The sequence below is a fragment of the Sylvia atricapilla genome, chromosome 1 (assembly GCF_009819655.1).
Source record: "Sylvia atricapilla isolate bSylAtr1 chromosome 1, bSylAtr1.pri, whole genome shotgun sequence".
NCBI lineage: Eukaryota > Metazoa > Chordata > Aves > Passeriformes > Sylviidae > Sylvia > Sylvia atricapilla.
In genome coordinates this window covers 13,474,931-13,490,810 of record NC_089140.1, presented here as the reverse complement: position 1 = coordinate 13,490,810, position 15,880 = coordinate 13,474,931, and the positions used below count along the sequence as shown (strand labels likewise).

Here is a 15,880-nt window from a genome sequence, read left to right as displayed (position 1 = left end):
AACTGGAGATCACTCAAGTCAGAACTGTGCTGTACAAAGATCAAATTTAGTCTCATGGAAGAAAGCAGCACCTGGTACTGATTTTTTGACTCAATAACTCTGGCTTTTAAACAATCATAGCCCTCACAGAGCTTTAGGGATAAAATGTGATAAGAATTCCTGAACTGTGAGAGCACCAGAAGGTGAGGAAACAGACTCTGCTAAATCTTCTCAAACTCCAATGCATGAGAAACCTTCCTTATTCAGGATGCTAACAGCTGAGGTGCAAGCCTCAGTTCAAGGTTCCTTTTGTATTAGCCAACACAGTAAAAGAAACCTAGGAGAGCATGACAAGGGAGTAACAGTGGGAATGATGGCTTGGAAATCCTTTGTATTTCATTCCTGGAACCTCCCTGGAACGATGGGCATCTGAACACCAATGGAGGTCACCAAGGAGATACACCAAGGAAAGCTGAGCTGATCCAAAACTTGACAGAGAGTAGAAAACCTCCCCTGACTTCAGCAAACACTGTCTGTAAAACCCTAATTTTTCATTATAAATGTGGATGACTTTCTCTATACTTTGTAATCAGCTATTTAATCCTAGAGATACCTCAATCTGATACAGCTCCTAACATCTGGGTTTTGATGAACTCATCTTTCTCTTACTCCATTTCTAATCTCTCGATTCCTTAGCTCTTAAACGTTTGAAAATATTTTTATTTCCATACATAAAGATGACTCAGAGTTGTATTAAGAGTCAAGGAGACATAAACAAGAACGAAAAAAATTCTATTTGCCATATGTGGGAAAGAGTGTTGAAACGATCATCATTTTTGAGACCAGAACAAGTATGAACTCACCTCTGCAGTTCTTTGTCAACATATTAACATGGAGTGCTCCAAACCATAAAACCAAAGCCCTTACCTTATAAATATTTACATATTAATTCTCAGAATACATATTTGGAAATCTAGATAAATACTTGTATCAAATCAGTGAAGTAACATATTTAAAGCAATTTTAAAGTACTTGAAGTTCACACATTTATGCACTCCCATCTTTAAATGGTTTGGCTTAGCACTGGATATTTGGAACACAAATCTGAGATGCAAAGACATACACATTGTTACAATGGATGCAAGAAATGTCTCAGCTGGGGTCACCAAACAAGCCAATGGCTTAGGCAGGAACGGGACAGATTGCCCCCAGCAGCCCTCCTGCCTCAGAGCACAGCACAGGACAGTGCTCAGCAGCAGGCAGAACCTGCCTCTGAACCATTCCCACAAATACTGCCTTGCTACATGAGCTGTAAACATGTTTTTTAGTCCTGTGGGTTACAAAAAAAATGGCTCTTGCTCAGGAAATGCCAACTCTCCTTCTCTTATCAGACAGGAAGAATGAGAAAAACATCAACATATTTGAAGACGTGGATCCTTCCAGATTTTGTCTTTCCTTAACTAAGTAAGTCCTACCAATTCATCATTGTCTCCAAAGCAACTTACTCTTTTTGCTCTCTTTTGACACTCTCCAACTCGTTCAGAATTTCTCCATGGCTGGCACCACAACTGGTCACTCCACCTTAAGCCTTCCTGCTCACAACAGCAAGCCCACAACAGCATTTGCTTTTGCTCTTTTGATGGAAGGGCAATGCATCATATTCCCAGGATCCTTCTACCAGTATTGTGTACTTTGCTGTTCATTAGTACTGCTTTGCAAATTACCTTCCTAGATGCTGTGGCTGTGCCCATCTCACAGATTTCAAAATAGTTTATAAATGTACCAAAAGTCAATGCTGAACTGAAACACTGTGCCTGAAACTCCATCTTAGTTTTTTATATTTAAATATGCTTTATATTCCAGTTCAGATTTATTAAAATAGTAAATAGTCCTTAAACTAAGAGAGCCCTCTGGGACTACACTCGATATGTCCTACTAATTCGTCAGTGAGCAAGCAAAAACTACTCAGAAAGCAGAGAAAGAGACACAAATTCAAAGGCAAGCAAGGTCAGGAACTTCATGATAACAATGAATTCCCAGTCAAAGTCTGCATGCATGCTTTTACCTGCGAGGAATAAACTTGTGCTGATTGCAGGGTAAGAGCACACTTGCACACAGGGAACCTTAAAGCAACAGCCACACTTCTGGGCAAAAAATGATGTGAAGCTGCAGTAGTTTTATTGCTTCTCTGCACCTCTAGTACATCTTCACAGCCAGCTGTGCACTCACTTCACAATATTCTCACCTAGACTGCTTTTTCATGGTCTGGTTCTGTGGCCAGAATACGAAATTGATGCCAAGAGTCCTGCTAAAATATATGATTCAGATCACCTGAGCATATAATTCACTGGAGTGCACCAATTCCAGCTAGCTCTTAGTAATTTCTTAGGCTCTCTGGCCAGTGTTCTGGGAGATACTGACCCTCAAGCCTTCAGGAGAACCTTACAATTACCCCATATCTCATTTTCAAAGAACTGAAGAACCTACAACACATCCTGAAAACAAAAGCAGAGTCTTCTAAAATGCACAGGCAGCTGATTTGTGTCACACTGGCACAAAGCAGTACAATACAAACCAGGGTGGGAAGCTGTACATGCACAATATGCTTGTACACCTGTCTGCTAAATATGCCACTGTGGACATCATTCACTTAGCTTTGAGAAGCAAATGGTTTACTTTTATTAATTATATTTGTAATCACAGAATTATGAAGGTTGGGTGAGATCTCTGGGGTTACTTGGTTTAATCAGTCCACACAAAAAAGTACCAGGTGGACCAGGCTCTTCAGGGCCATGTTCAGGCAAGTTCTGCCCATCTGCAAGCACATGGAGATGCCACACTTTCTCTGAGCAGCTTGTTTGGCTCTCCAGGTGAGAATGGTTTTCCTTATTTCCAACTGGTCTTCTCCTTGTTGAAACTTGCTTGTCTCCAGCAATAATGTGCCTATGTTAAAAGAATCTGGCTTCATTTTCTTAATACCCTTCCATTAAACAGCTGAAGAAAAAAGAGGATCTCCAAGCCTCCTTATTCCCCTTAAGGGAAAAAACATCAGCTCTCCAAACCCCTCTACCTCTCTTATAATGTTTTCCAAATAATGTTATGTATTAAAAATGTTTTTTTCACTGTAACTGCTGAAATATTCAGAGAGACTTGTTACACATAATCACACCAAGACAAATAACCAAGGGTGGTCTTAGTTCTTGAACAAGCTAAATAATTTAAAAGGAAAACAAGACAAAGAGATGACCCTTTTCACAATATCTTATGAAGCTGAAAAGGGGTTTTATTTACAATATTTAAATGCAGTACTGTGAAACAAACAACTTGGTTCAGACAGTGCACCCGCTGCTGAACTGTCACTGCTGACATCCTGTCTTATCTGCCAAATTGCTCATTAGGTTTGGCAATTTTCACCTGCGCCTCCAGTTTATATTTCAGCAGGGAATAAACATCAGTCTGCTTTAACAATCTTCTGCAGTGAGCTTCCAACCTCTTCCTAGAAAACACGCAGGCACAACACAAAAAACGCCTTGTGTACTGTATGCTTAGAAAAAAGATGCAGCTGAAGTGATGAAATACAACAAGAAAAAGTTTAACTTGGGTAACAAATAAGCAGTGAAAAAGAAAGAGCTAGATAAGAATCATAAATAAATCAACTGCTTGTACGGATGAATTGTGTTTTTCACAGCGCAAAATAACACAGGGGGTATGGGCCAGCCTCATTTTTGTTTCCATGTTTATGTGGGAAGATTGAATTTGACACACACACATGCAAAGTACAGGCTGTGTTTGTGCATGGGAAAAGAGGGACTCCAAACGAATATTACTTTTCCAGCTGGACCTGCTCTAGCTAACCTTTCCCTTGCTGGGAGAGGAGAGATGGTGTGATCTATAAACAAACAAAAGGGGTAGTAGCATGGCAACCAGAACAAAGAGAGGAGGATCTCGGCAGGCTTTGAGCCCCAGCCTAAGGCGGGGAGCTGCTGCCTGCGAGCAGAGGGTGCAGGTGAGCAGAGCACGGGGGCACAGAAGCGCATGGCGGAGCCCAGCCCGCCTCGCCAGCCACAGCACCAGGGATGTAAAACAAAACGTCTCAAACGCTATCAACCAATTTCAGACGGAATACTGTTTTTCATTTGTTAGAAGTAAAATATTCACCGCCAACCCTGCAATTAGCTGGAAAATTACAATAATTACAGCAATTTTGTATCCCATCTCCAATCCAATTAATAGATATATGACCTTGTCAACATGTAATAATCAGGATCTGCATCTACCACAAAACTGGATGGGTTTTATTTGCTGAATAGAACTTACACAGTAAGAAGATAATTATTTGAAATACTGAGAATACCATTTGTATGCTATGCTTCACTTCACAAGTTATAAAGGAAATACAATAAGGATAGTATTTCCATTTTCAATGTATATTTAAATGAAATTCCTGAAATAGGTATGTTTGATATGGGATAATATTACTGCACTGGGATTCCAAGCCTGTGGTTTGGAACATTTAAAACTCAAAGTATACCCATCAACATTAAAATAATCAGATAGGTAGGAGAACATTTCTGATTTCTGATAACATATTTATTACAAATTGTTTAACACACTTTATTTGGGCATGCTTCTATAAAAAGTGTCAAAGAGCTATAATTCTTACTAACAGTTTTAGAAGTCTTCTGTATTTCTAAAGGCCTTTGTGTAGAAGGCTCTCAAACCCCTTATTGATCATCTTAGCAATCAGTGAACTAGCCAAATGTTCCATGTATTTTCCAGAATGACACCAGAGATAAGTGAGCTGTCCAATATATCACTGAGTTTTATCTGTACTATATGATTTTGATGCACTAAAGTTCATACATGGTATAATACACCGGATAATCACACTAAGGAGAAAATGTGTGAGCATTTGCCAGCTCTAACCCCTGCTAAGTCGAGAACCAAGGAGGACAGTTTTTTGGCTTATGCATGGAAATGAGCTGTGCATTTAGCAGTGACATACTCTAGTGACAGCAAAATGGAAGGGGCCTGAAACTCCAGGATACTTCTTTATTCTGCCATTAATCCTTCCCTAATTTAATTCTGTGTTGCAATGAAGCATACTTATAGCTTAAAAAGAGACACATTCAGCTCTACATAAGCTAATTTTTAAATGCTATTCCCTTAATTTTACACAAAACGTACTGGTACAAAACCCCTCAAACTTAACAGAGTAGGAACTTTTCCATTTGCATTTTACCTGACTGCTTAAATACAGATTTTATCCATTAAAAAAACACCAACACAGAATCAATCTCTTGGAAATTACACATTGTTTTAATCAACATATCTGTAAAATACCAAAGGATTGATAATATTAACTTCTGCTAAGAATTTTCTAGAGTCTCTATTTCAAAAGTTCAGTAAGCAAAATGATAGACACTACACGTAAAAGGACGCTTTACCCACATTGTCTTGTTTGGATGGTACTTTTAACAACAATGAAAATTACACAGTAAATTTCATTTCATAATTTTTCTTAACAAGCTGAAATATTCAAAGAACCTGCCTGAGCAAGAAATGCAAAAAGTAATTCCTGCTATGTGGTTTTCCAACAAATGTTCACTACATTGAAATAAACAAAATAAAGGGATGTTTCTGGCTGTAGTTTCTGTTTTTTAAAGTATATTTTTGCAACACATTAAATGCACATTTTAGTAGGTGCTTTTATGGAAAGGTGACAGCAACCTCGCAACATTGACAGGTTAAGTAGAAAGTGCTCCTATCTTTAGTTTCTTTTTTACCATTTTGTTCATTAAATGGAACAAAACTGGCAAACCGAAAATTACACCGTGCAGCGACTACATTTGGAGATACTGCTGTGATTTGCAGTGTGAGGACAATTTTAAGATGGCAGCATAGAAGGAGCTTATGGCTCCTAAAAGCAATTTATAAATAATTTATTAAAACAGAACAGGTTTGTTTACTTGCATGCAAGAAGCATTTACGCAGTTTCTCAGTTCTGATCAGCTTTCGATAAGGACAGATAATGAATCATTTTTTCCCAGCAGCATCGATGGGTAACAGCACTTGTCATCTTTGTAAATTTCGACAAAACACATTGAGATACCGAGAACATTTACTCACTTGCACGAAGGACTGATGGGGTGACCTCAATTTCACTTGTTGCTTGGTAAGGCTGAAAGGCCGATGCTGCGTTGGAGCCAAGCTCACTGCCAAAAATCTCCGGGCTCTGCGTGCCTGTCGAGCTGGCACTGGTGCCATCACCCCCATGGTGTGGATCTTGCTCATCAAACACAGCCACGAGCTGTAAACGACAATTTAATCTACTGTTAAAAAAAAAACCCTCAATACCATCGAAGTGCCATTGCAGATCAGCATTTTATCATTCCTTCCCACCAAAGAGCATGGAGTGTCTATCAGCAGAGACTCCGATCAATGCCTAGATCACAACATCATCAGCCCATGGAAAGGCAGTCATTAATTGGATACTACAAAAGGGTCAACAGCTCTGATGGGACATGAAACTCATGGCTGTGAGCCACAGAAAGAATGGCACCAAGTCAGGAGAGCAACAGTTGCACCGCCCCCAGCAAACGACTTAATCTTACCCAGAAACACAGACAACGACCTGAGTGCGGATTGATGCACTGGAATTTAGTATCTCTTTTTACGTACCTCTATACACATCACTACTACAGAGACAAATCATGAGCAAAACCACAGTTTTACGAAATAAAAATATTCAAAAAGTTATGCTGATACACACTGAAAGCTAAAGACAAAATGCAAAGGCAAAGAAGTGTTATAATCACAACCAGTCATCATCTACTGATCTGCCATCTATTGATCTATTATCTGCCATTATGGCTTCAGTTGTGGGCTTCTCTTGCAAAATTTCTTTAGTCAGATTTATAGATATACTCTGTATCTGTTTGTCATCAACTTCTCCAAGACAAATTTGAAATCTCAAGTCCCATTTAGAACTTTGCTGAGTCACCAATTTAATAAATATTTACTAAATCTGTGGTCACTACTGCAAGAAAAATAGGAAAACATCACAGTGATTTTTTATAAACCTGAGATATTTTTTCCTCTGTAAATGATTTTATGCACTTACTCAAATAATTTATCCCAATTTATCTTTGGTAACATACTGAAAGAGATAACACCAGCTCTTAAACACATTTCATTTTAGAACTTAATTTTCAAGATGGAGAAAAAAGTTTTACGGATAGCAGCATCTTGCAGCCTGCAAATTAATCCATAATATAATATTTGAAGGACATTTCCAAGAAAGCATTACATTCTTCTGTCCAAATTGGTAGGGTAAATGGAGCAAATCAACTTAAACCTAAGCTGGTCTCTGCAAATTGTTTATTCTGTTAGCACAACAGCTGAAACTTTATGTAACCAAAAGGCACCAGAGGTCATTTTCTCCTTTTTTTTAAAGCAATTTCAATCATCTCAGTCAAAAGATTTTAATAGTAGTCCCTTTACTCAAATTTAACTTACATAAGCATCAATAAAAAAATTTAAAACCGCAAGTCTACATCCAAGTGCAAAGCATTTGGGAATTCAGCTTTTGAAAGTACTCTCAGGCATTTACTCTTTTTCACCAATCATTTTGAAATTACAGAGAGTAGCAAACTTCTGCCAATAATTCCATATCTAATGCAAATTTAGGTTCAGGCATGCAAAAAAAAGAAAGAAGAAACTGGTAACAGATAAAGGATCCATGCTCTCTCCAGTGCTAGTTGAAAGGTAGGTAGCAGCAGGAAAACCAGACTGCAGCTGCAGACAGCTGGAACATATTTTTACCATAAAAGTCATTATTTTATGCTTGAGAAATCTACACACAAAAGAAACGTGACAACACCAAAATGTCAGTAGCTCAAGAGTATTGGAAATTTAATTTTCTGACACAATGTGAAATATCAAGCCTTACAAAAACATGCTTCTAAAACTTTACTCATAACTATCTTACTCTTTTACAGCAAGCTAATTACCAATCTCCAGCAACTGAAATTAATCCACAAGTGAAGATCTGTAAGGTACTCCAACAAAAGACAAACAAAGCATTTAAGAATCCTAGCATGAAACATCAAATCTTTTTGTCCTTTACATGTCATGTATCAAGATAAATCCCCCAATTACGTTCTGCTCCTTTGAGGCTGATTGAAAAATATTATTCGATGCATGCAGCTGCAAGTATTTTACAGATATTATATATATGCAAAAAGGTATGTGCATTTAAATCTCTATATATGTTATCTCCTACTCCAAGTTGCCTCCAGCTTTTTGCCTATTCCAGACAGTCTACATCTATAACTTCAGAACATCTAAAAATGAATGTTTCTTATTTCGAGCTTAGCTTTTGATCTTATCATTTTTTTGCAGGTATTCACAGTTTTGACAGCATCAAACCTTCAAAAGGCTTCAGTTCCATTAAAAGGCACACCAAGTTGTAACATTCTTTTTCAGTGTGAAGAAACACAAGCCATGCTAGTCTTCTCCAAATCTAATTAGCATTAGGAACACAGGTTAGGAAGTTCATTGTAAAACAGCACTACAGTGGTACAGTAGCCATCTGGACTACAATAGCTCAGTCCTCATAATGAGCTAGAAGGTCTCTGGGAGTAGAAGACTTAATGTAAATAAACACTCTTCAATCTTGATTTCCAGACCCTGGTATACCATTCTGCCAGATTATGAGCTCATGGGAAACAAGGACAGCCAAAACATCTTGCACTGTATTATAACACGAAGCATTTATCTCTGATTTCCTCAACACCCTTTATTTTAATCAAAGGAGATTATTCAAAGAGAGGAATTGTACTGCTGGAGGCCCAGGGAGCACACCTTGACTACCATCCTTGCAAGAACAAGAAACAAAATGAAAAACCATAAGAGACACCTTAAGCAACGTGGAAGGAACCACAGGAGCAGGTCACTGGAGTTGTGAAGAATTCTTTGCTGCAAGAACCCACAGCAATAAACACTGCTCTGTGCCAGGCAAAAAGCCTCTTGATGAGTCATGTTTAAAGGCCACAGAGACGTTTTTAATTTTGCAAAGAATGGAGCACACATTACTGGACCAGCTTTTATCAGCCTTACAGCCAATGGTAAGCCTGTGATATTTTGGTGGGCCATAGATGTCAGATTTACGACGAGAGTAGAAAACAAAGATGACTATCTTATATGGAAACATCATCTTTACTGTCAGGAGACGGCTTCCATGTCGATCTTTGTCTTCTTTAATAAGAAATAGATGACTGAAGCTACCCTAACCTTTCGAGAATCACTATTATTTCCAAAAACCTGAAATGAGCTGTGCCTCCTGTTCTCTGTCCTTCAGTTTTAGATCTCATTACCTGCAGTGACCTCAGGAACTCATCATCATATCCACTCTTCTGCAGAAATGAACAGCAGAAGGACTGAACAAACCCTGGTAATGCATTAATAAAGAAAATAGCTTAGTTATGTTCAATATTAGACCACTATCAGCTCTTTAAATGAACTTCCACTAAAATTCAGTGAGTACGGGTAAAATTGAATTTGGTTTAATTTTATTTTTCTTTGTGAAAGACAAAGCCACACCCAAGACCAAATATCATATCAACAACAGTTAATAAATAATTATAATATATTTATCTACCCCATGCTCCATGGGACCTCAACTTAAATGTATCAAAGACATAAGAATATGGTTTAATAGGTTACAGTACTTTAAACCACCTGAGGCAACAGGACTATCTGCATGTTTCAATCACTGAACTAAACATCTGCAAATAGGAAATAAAATCAAGTAAAAACAAACCACCTTGTTATCCCAAAACAAATTTAATAAATAATAGGCTTAATTTAGATTGGCGTGCTTACATTTCTTATTATAATATGGCAAAGGGAACAGAAAGGTGAGAGGTTTTATTATCATCATTTATCATGGTAAGATAGCACAGGAAGGGTCATCAGTTTGAACAATGTAAGATTTTGGTCCCCAGTGTATGTGTACACAACTTTTTCAAGAAAAAAAGAGTTGCAAATATTCATTAATACATTCAGATACAAAGACAGCAGCTTTGTTTGGATTAGCATTTATGAAAGGTTAAGCCCATTTCAGCAATGGAATTAGAGCAAGTTTTCAAATGGTCAACTGCATAAACTAAAATACTTTTTAAACTCCACAGTAAGAAATACAAGCAATTTTGTGTGAATTATCAACAAAAGATGCAATTATTTTAAAAAGCAACAGCATTCAGTGTTTGACCAACAGTTTTTCTCTTTTTAGAAATACAAAACTGTAGTAAAACTCTACAATTATCCCAGCAGTAAAAAGCATACTTGTGATCATTAGTATATTTCAAGAGGTGTAAGGGATTTTTTACTGCCATCCTTATCCTCTGAAGACAAAAAAATATTAAAGGAGTACAGTTTAAAAACCAACAACTTGATGCTCTTCTCTTTTGACTGATAGTCTTTCCATAGCAGACAGACAATGAAGGGAGAGTAACATAATATTATTTTTGCTAGATATGTTAACTTCATCAGGCAAATGCCTTCTGAAGAAATTATTTATCCGCCTGAGATAGTAAACCAAAGTTTTATTGAGGAACCTTTGGATCTGGAGTAGGATGAAGGCATTCCAGCCTACGACTGCATTCAACCCTCTATAACACCAGGTTGTACTGAATTAATTCCAATGTTCTTTCTAAAAGAGATGATGAGCTTCTCTATTGCCCTGTCTGGGACTCAACAGATGATGCTAACCAGGTTATATTTACTTAAATAAATAAAAGACAAGAAGATTGATTTATTTTAATATTGACACAGCAGCAGCAGTCTGCATTCCAACATTAATTATTACAATTTCCGTCTATTCTAAAGTAATTAAAGATTAGTAAACACATATGCAGTCTTAATTAATAGACTAGATTAAGTACTTGAATGCTAATTAACTGGATTAAAAAAACTATTTCCACCAGCAATGGCTGTTTACATTTTCATTAAGTACTACTATCATATAAACCAATTCATCACTATCAAATGGTCCGATCGGATCATCCCTCTTCAGCACAAAACCAGAAATCCTCTACTCAAAAGAAATTCATAAAGCCAGAAACTTCTGCTGGATTTTTCCACCACTATGGTAAGATTGTCAAAAAGATCACTTTAATTTCGCATACTCCTAAACACTTGTCCGAAGTTTGCTAAATCTTTGGTGATTTTTTTTTTTTATTAATCTGATACTGGCTCATGTGTAGGCACCAGCAATGATTTCAGATTTATTTTAATATCAGTGAGGATTACAGCTTCATTCTCCCGCTAGAAAGAGCAGCTGATCCGCTGGTTTTCATACCCTCTGGGTTTCACAGAGGCTCTACACTTCTTATCCACTCTCTTTAACACTGAGTGAAACTGAAATCACTCACCTTTTTAGATTATTAGGAGCCATTTTAAATACCTGGTTTCTTCACACCAGAAGGACACTCAAGGAGATAATTTCATACAAGAACATTCCTAATTTGTTCTGGCTGTCCAGTGGCCAATTGTTCAGTAGTTAATCTGCTGAGCAACCCAAAGTGAACCCTGCACTTCCCCTCCTGATCTATACAACTTCCAGATGTGGTCTTCCCTTTCACAGCTGTTATGCTCTTCTGGCATTTATGCTGCACAACTTCTGCAGGATGGCCATCCATGGACAAAGCTGCCTTTTACATAAGATGTCATTCTTCTGGCTCCAGGAGAACAGAGAGCATAGACCTGAGACAGATCCAGCTAATGGAGCAGCTCAACCACACACCTCTGGTGAGGCACCAATGCTGTCAGAGATTCTGGGTCTCAATTTACGCTTAATAACTGAACATTTCATAGGGGACTAATGGTCCTTGAAAATAGATTTTGATAGTTCAAATGAGACTCTGAAATCTAAATTAGCCTTGTGAAAATATCTTCCCCTAAAGTAGCTACGTCAAGCATTTCCTTTAACGTCCAAAGCCAGGGTGTTAAGCCCAGCCCTGCTCTGCAGTCCCACTGTGTCGGTCTCTGTCTGCACTCACTGTGACAGCCACGGGCTGCTGATAAGGGAGATTTCAACCCCTCTCACAGCATGGCCATACACTTTCAGACATGTGCAGCAGGTGCCTGCAAAGAGGACATGGAGAAGGCTGGCAAAAAAATTCAAACATGAACATCACTGGCATCCTTTCTTCAGCAAAAAGCACTTTCAGCCTCAAGCAAGACTGTACAGTGAACTAGCAAGGCACCAAAAGAACTGACTACACCCATCCTCTGCAAGCAGCACAAGTGAGGGAGATTGCAACAGAACATAAGCATAGCTCTCTAGCAACTCTTGAGGGTTGGCAAAAACCAGTTATCCGCAAAACCAGTCCCAGTCCATGTTACAATGCAGAACTAAGGAGTAGTTGTTTAATAAGGCCCAGCAGTAAATCAAATTTCAGCTAACGGCACCTCAGGCTCTCTAACATCCCAAAACACAAGTTGCTTGTGAATGAACAGATGAGTATAAGAGAAAAAAAAAATAAATTCAGGAATATCTCTAGCAAGGGAGTAGCCAATTATTATTTAGAAATGAAAGAAACTAAATACAAAATCAATTCATACGTTTTCTGAAGACTGAACTGACTTTAATAGCCCCATAGCAGACCCAAATTCTTATTATTCCTTGAGCTTCACTTTTCTACATGGCTCATTAAAAACCCATTTAAATACAACTACTGTTTCAATGAGCTAGTAGGAGAAAAAACAGAATAGGTATTTTCACAATAATACACTACTGCCCACAGATATTACAAAAAAAAAAAAAAAAAAAAAAAAATCAATTAGCAAAATAGCAGCATCTAAGAGTCATTCTGTGCTGGATGTGATGTGCATCCTGAGCATCCTCTCTACAGACCCAGACATCACCCAGCATTTCAAAAGGAGAAAAAGGGCAAGCACCATTTCAATTTAGGATAAGCTGTAGCACAAACAACAAACCTCTATAATTTCAAGAAAATCATTACCTATCCTAATTAATCACTTCAGCCATGAAACCAGAACTTTTTATAAAACTTTTCAAAGTAAAGTAGCTGGAAGGGAGCCAAACAACTTTTCACAATAGCTTCACTGCATTATAGCTTTCAGAAAATAAATGTCATTTAAAGGATCACATGTCACCATCATATTAATACTTTAGATGCGATTTTCAGTGGATTATACAGAAGTGCAAGCTCGTACAGAATCATAGAATAACCTGAACTGGAAGAGACCTTTGGAAATGTACTAGTCCAAGTCCCTGTTCAAACCAGGGTCAATGAGAGGAGGCTGCTCAGAGCCACATCCAGTTGCATTTTTTAATCACCTGAAGTATGGACAGTCCACAACCTCTCCTGGCTCCCTCCCAGCATTTGGCTCCCTGGGTCCTTTTCCCTATATCCAGTTGAAACTTCCCTTGTTACAACATGTCTGTTGTCCCTTACACTGCTCCTGTGCACCTCAGAGAAAAGTCCAGTTCCATCTTCACCATCCCTGACAGAGAGCAGCTACATCAAGACTGTTGTGCCTTAAGGAGCCACATGGTCACAGAGCACCCCTAAAAGTCCCCCTTGCCCTGTGACAGCTTCCAGCCCACTAATTCATTCTGATGGCCTCTCGCTGGGACATCACTGAAATGCCTTCCTCGGATTGAGAAGGCCAAAATATTCCAGAAGCAGAAAGAAATAATCACAGAATTATGTGGGTTAAAAGGCACCTTAAAAGGTCATCCAGTTCCAACTCCCCTGCCATTGGCAGGGGTATCCTTCACTAGAGCTCCATCCAATCTGGCCTTGAACACTCCCAGGGATGGGGCATTCACAACTTCTCTGGGCAACCTGCTCCAGTGCCTGACCATCCTCAAAGTAAATAATTTTTTCCTAATATGTAATCCAAACCTACTCTCAGTTTGAATCCATTCCCCCTTTGCCTGTAACTGCTTGTCGTCATAAAAAAATCCTTCTCCCTCTTTCTTGTGGGTTCCCTTCAGGCACTGCAAGGCTGCAATTAGGTCACCCTGAAGCCTTCTCTTCTCCAGGCCGTACAATCCCAATTCTCTCAGCCTTTGCTCGTAGAAGAGATGCTCCATCATCCCTCTAATCAACTTGGTGGTGTCACCCCAACAGGTCAATGCCCTTCCTGTGCTGGGACCCCAGAGCTGGATGCAGCAGACAGATCTCACCAAAACAGTGCAGAGAGGCAGAATCCCCTCTCTCGCCATGCTGTCCGCAGGGCTTTGGATGCAGCCCAGGATGTGGCTGGCTTTCTGGGCTCTGAGTGCACATTGCCAGCTCAGGTCCAGCCTAATCCCTCCCCTGAGCCTGCTGGCTACAGACTGCTCATATAGCCCAGGGGAGAGCTGGTCATCTTTACCACAAGGGCACTGCTGACCCACATCCATCGGGGTCTCCGCCAGGTCTGTCCCTATAGGAAGCAGTCTCCCAGCCCATACTGCTGAGAGAGGTTATTCCACATGCAGGACTCTGCATTTACCTCTGAACACAGTCCACCCTCTCAAAACCCCATGAGATAAAATAACCAGTGCTGGAAAATTCATCACAGGTCTCTGTGAAAGTCATTCCCAAATCTGCTGACTAAGTAAGCACCCCTTGCTTTCAAAGCTCACCATAACACACCAAGTTAAATCATATCTGCAAGATCAAAACTCATCTATTGATTTCAAGGACACTTTAATTTTACAGGTAGTTTTAAAATCTTCTGCTTTCACGATTCTTTAAATCTAAGAAATGATTCTGAAGTAAATATACAAGCTTTTTATTAAAACATCACTTTAGATTATTCATTTCCCATGGCACTTTGATCTGAGAAATTCTAGAATCAATATTAAATTGCAATCTAATCCTCTCCCAGTAGGAATTAAATGCAGTTTTAGGTACTATCCTCTAAGTTCTCATGCTATTAAAAATATTTTAAATATATTTAAAATGTTAAAATATTTAAAATATTAATTTTATACTACTTATATTTAAAAGATTTTTTTTCTCTTCTCCCCCTTACTGCTGAGCAACAGTCTAAAAGCAAGCAGGCCTGTGGCACCCTGAAAAAGTCATTTGTGTATATTCTGTCTGAATTGCTCTTGACTTGACCTCCATGGTGTAAATCAGGCTAAGGCTTAGACAAAAAAATAAGACAATAACTGAACAGAGTTAAAATTACTACAAGGACTATCAGCAGTGGCTGACACTGAGCTGCTTGCTTGGTTGGCTGCATTTGGTTCTCCATGACCTCACCCCTGACTGTACCACACACCACTTCTACAAAGAATGAATGCACTGTCCGAGAGCTGAACCACCAGCCCACATGTACAGACAGACAGACAGAAGGATGGACAGAGCACACACATATTATCCTGCAAAGACCGTCCAACATGCTTACCTGGCTAAACCCACTGCATGGACACAGCAAGTCCAACACCAGGGCTGGATCTTGGTCTTCATGAGCAGCTAATTTCCAAAGACATCCACACTGGTCAGCTCTTACAGACAGCCCAGAAACACCCACATTTCATGGAGCTGACAGAACGGGCAGAAGGACAGGAGCCAGGAGGAGAGTTTCTCTTCAACAGGGCATGCTCCTCTGGCCAGGAACAGGTTTGGAAGCTGCAGTTTGTTACTTTAAATCATGCTTCACAATGCTGCATTTCTGCTGTTAACCTGGAACCATGCTAAGGAACTCTACCCCAGCTCTTGCAACTAGCTGCTGACCCCAGCCCTCTCAGTGAATGCATTTATCACCCACAGCTGCTAAGCCAAACCCTGCTGCAAGGGTGGGCAGTGCCCTCCCTGCACCCTGATCTCACAGAGGATGGAGTCAGCCATGGGAGTCCAAACACAAGAAATGC

The 15,880-nt window shown here is 39.2% G+C and overlaps 1 protein-coding gene across 7 annotated transcripts in view; it reads right to left on the bottom strand.

The window, feature by feature from the left end:
• PARD3 (par-3 family cell polarity regulator) overlaps positions 1 to 15,880 on the bottom strand; it is a 525,862-nt gene that overhangs the window by 369,645 nt on the left and 140,337 nt on the right. For all 7 annotated transcript variants that reach the window (XM_066315111.1, XM_066315121.1, XM_066315129.1 and 4 more), the window contains exon 3: positions 6,109 to 6,289. In XM_066315111.1, coding sequence (XP_066171208.1) covers positions 6,109 to 6,289 — 181 coding nt within the window. The remainder of the gene's footprint in view (positions 1 to 6,108; positions 6,290 to 15,880) is intronic.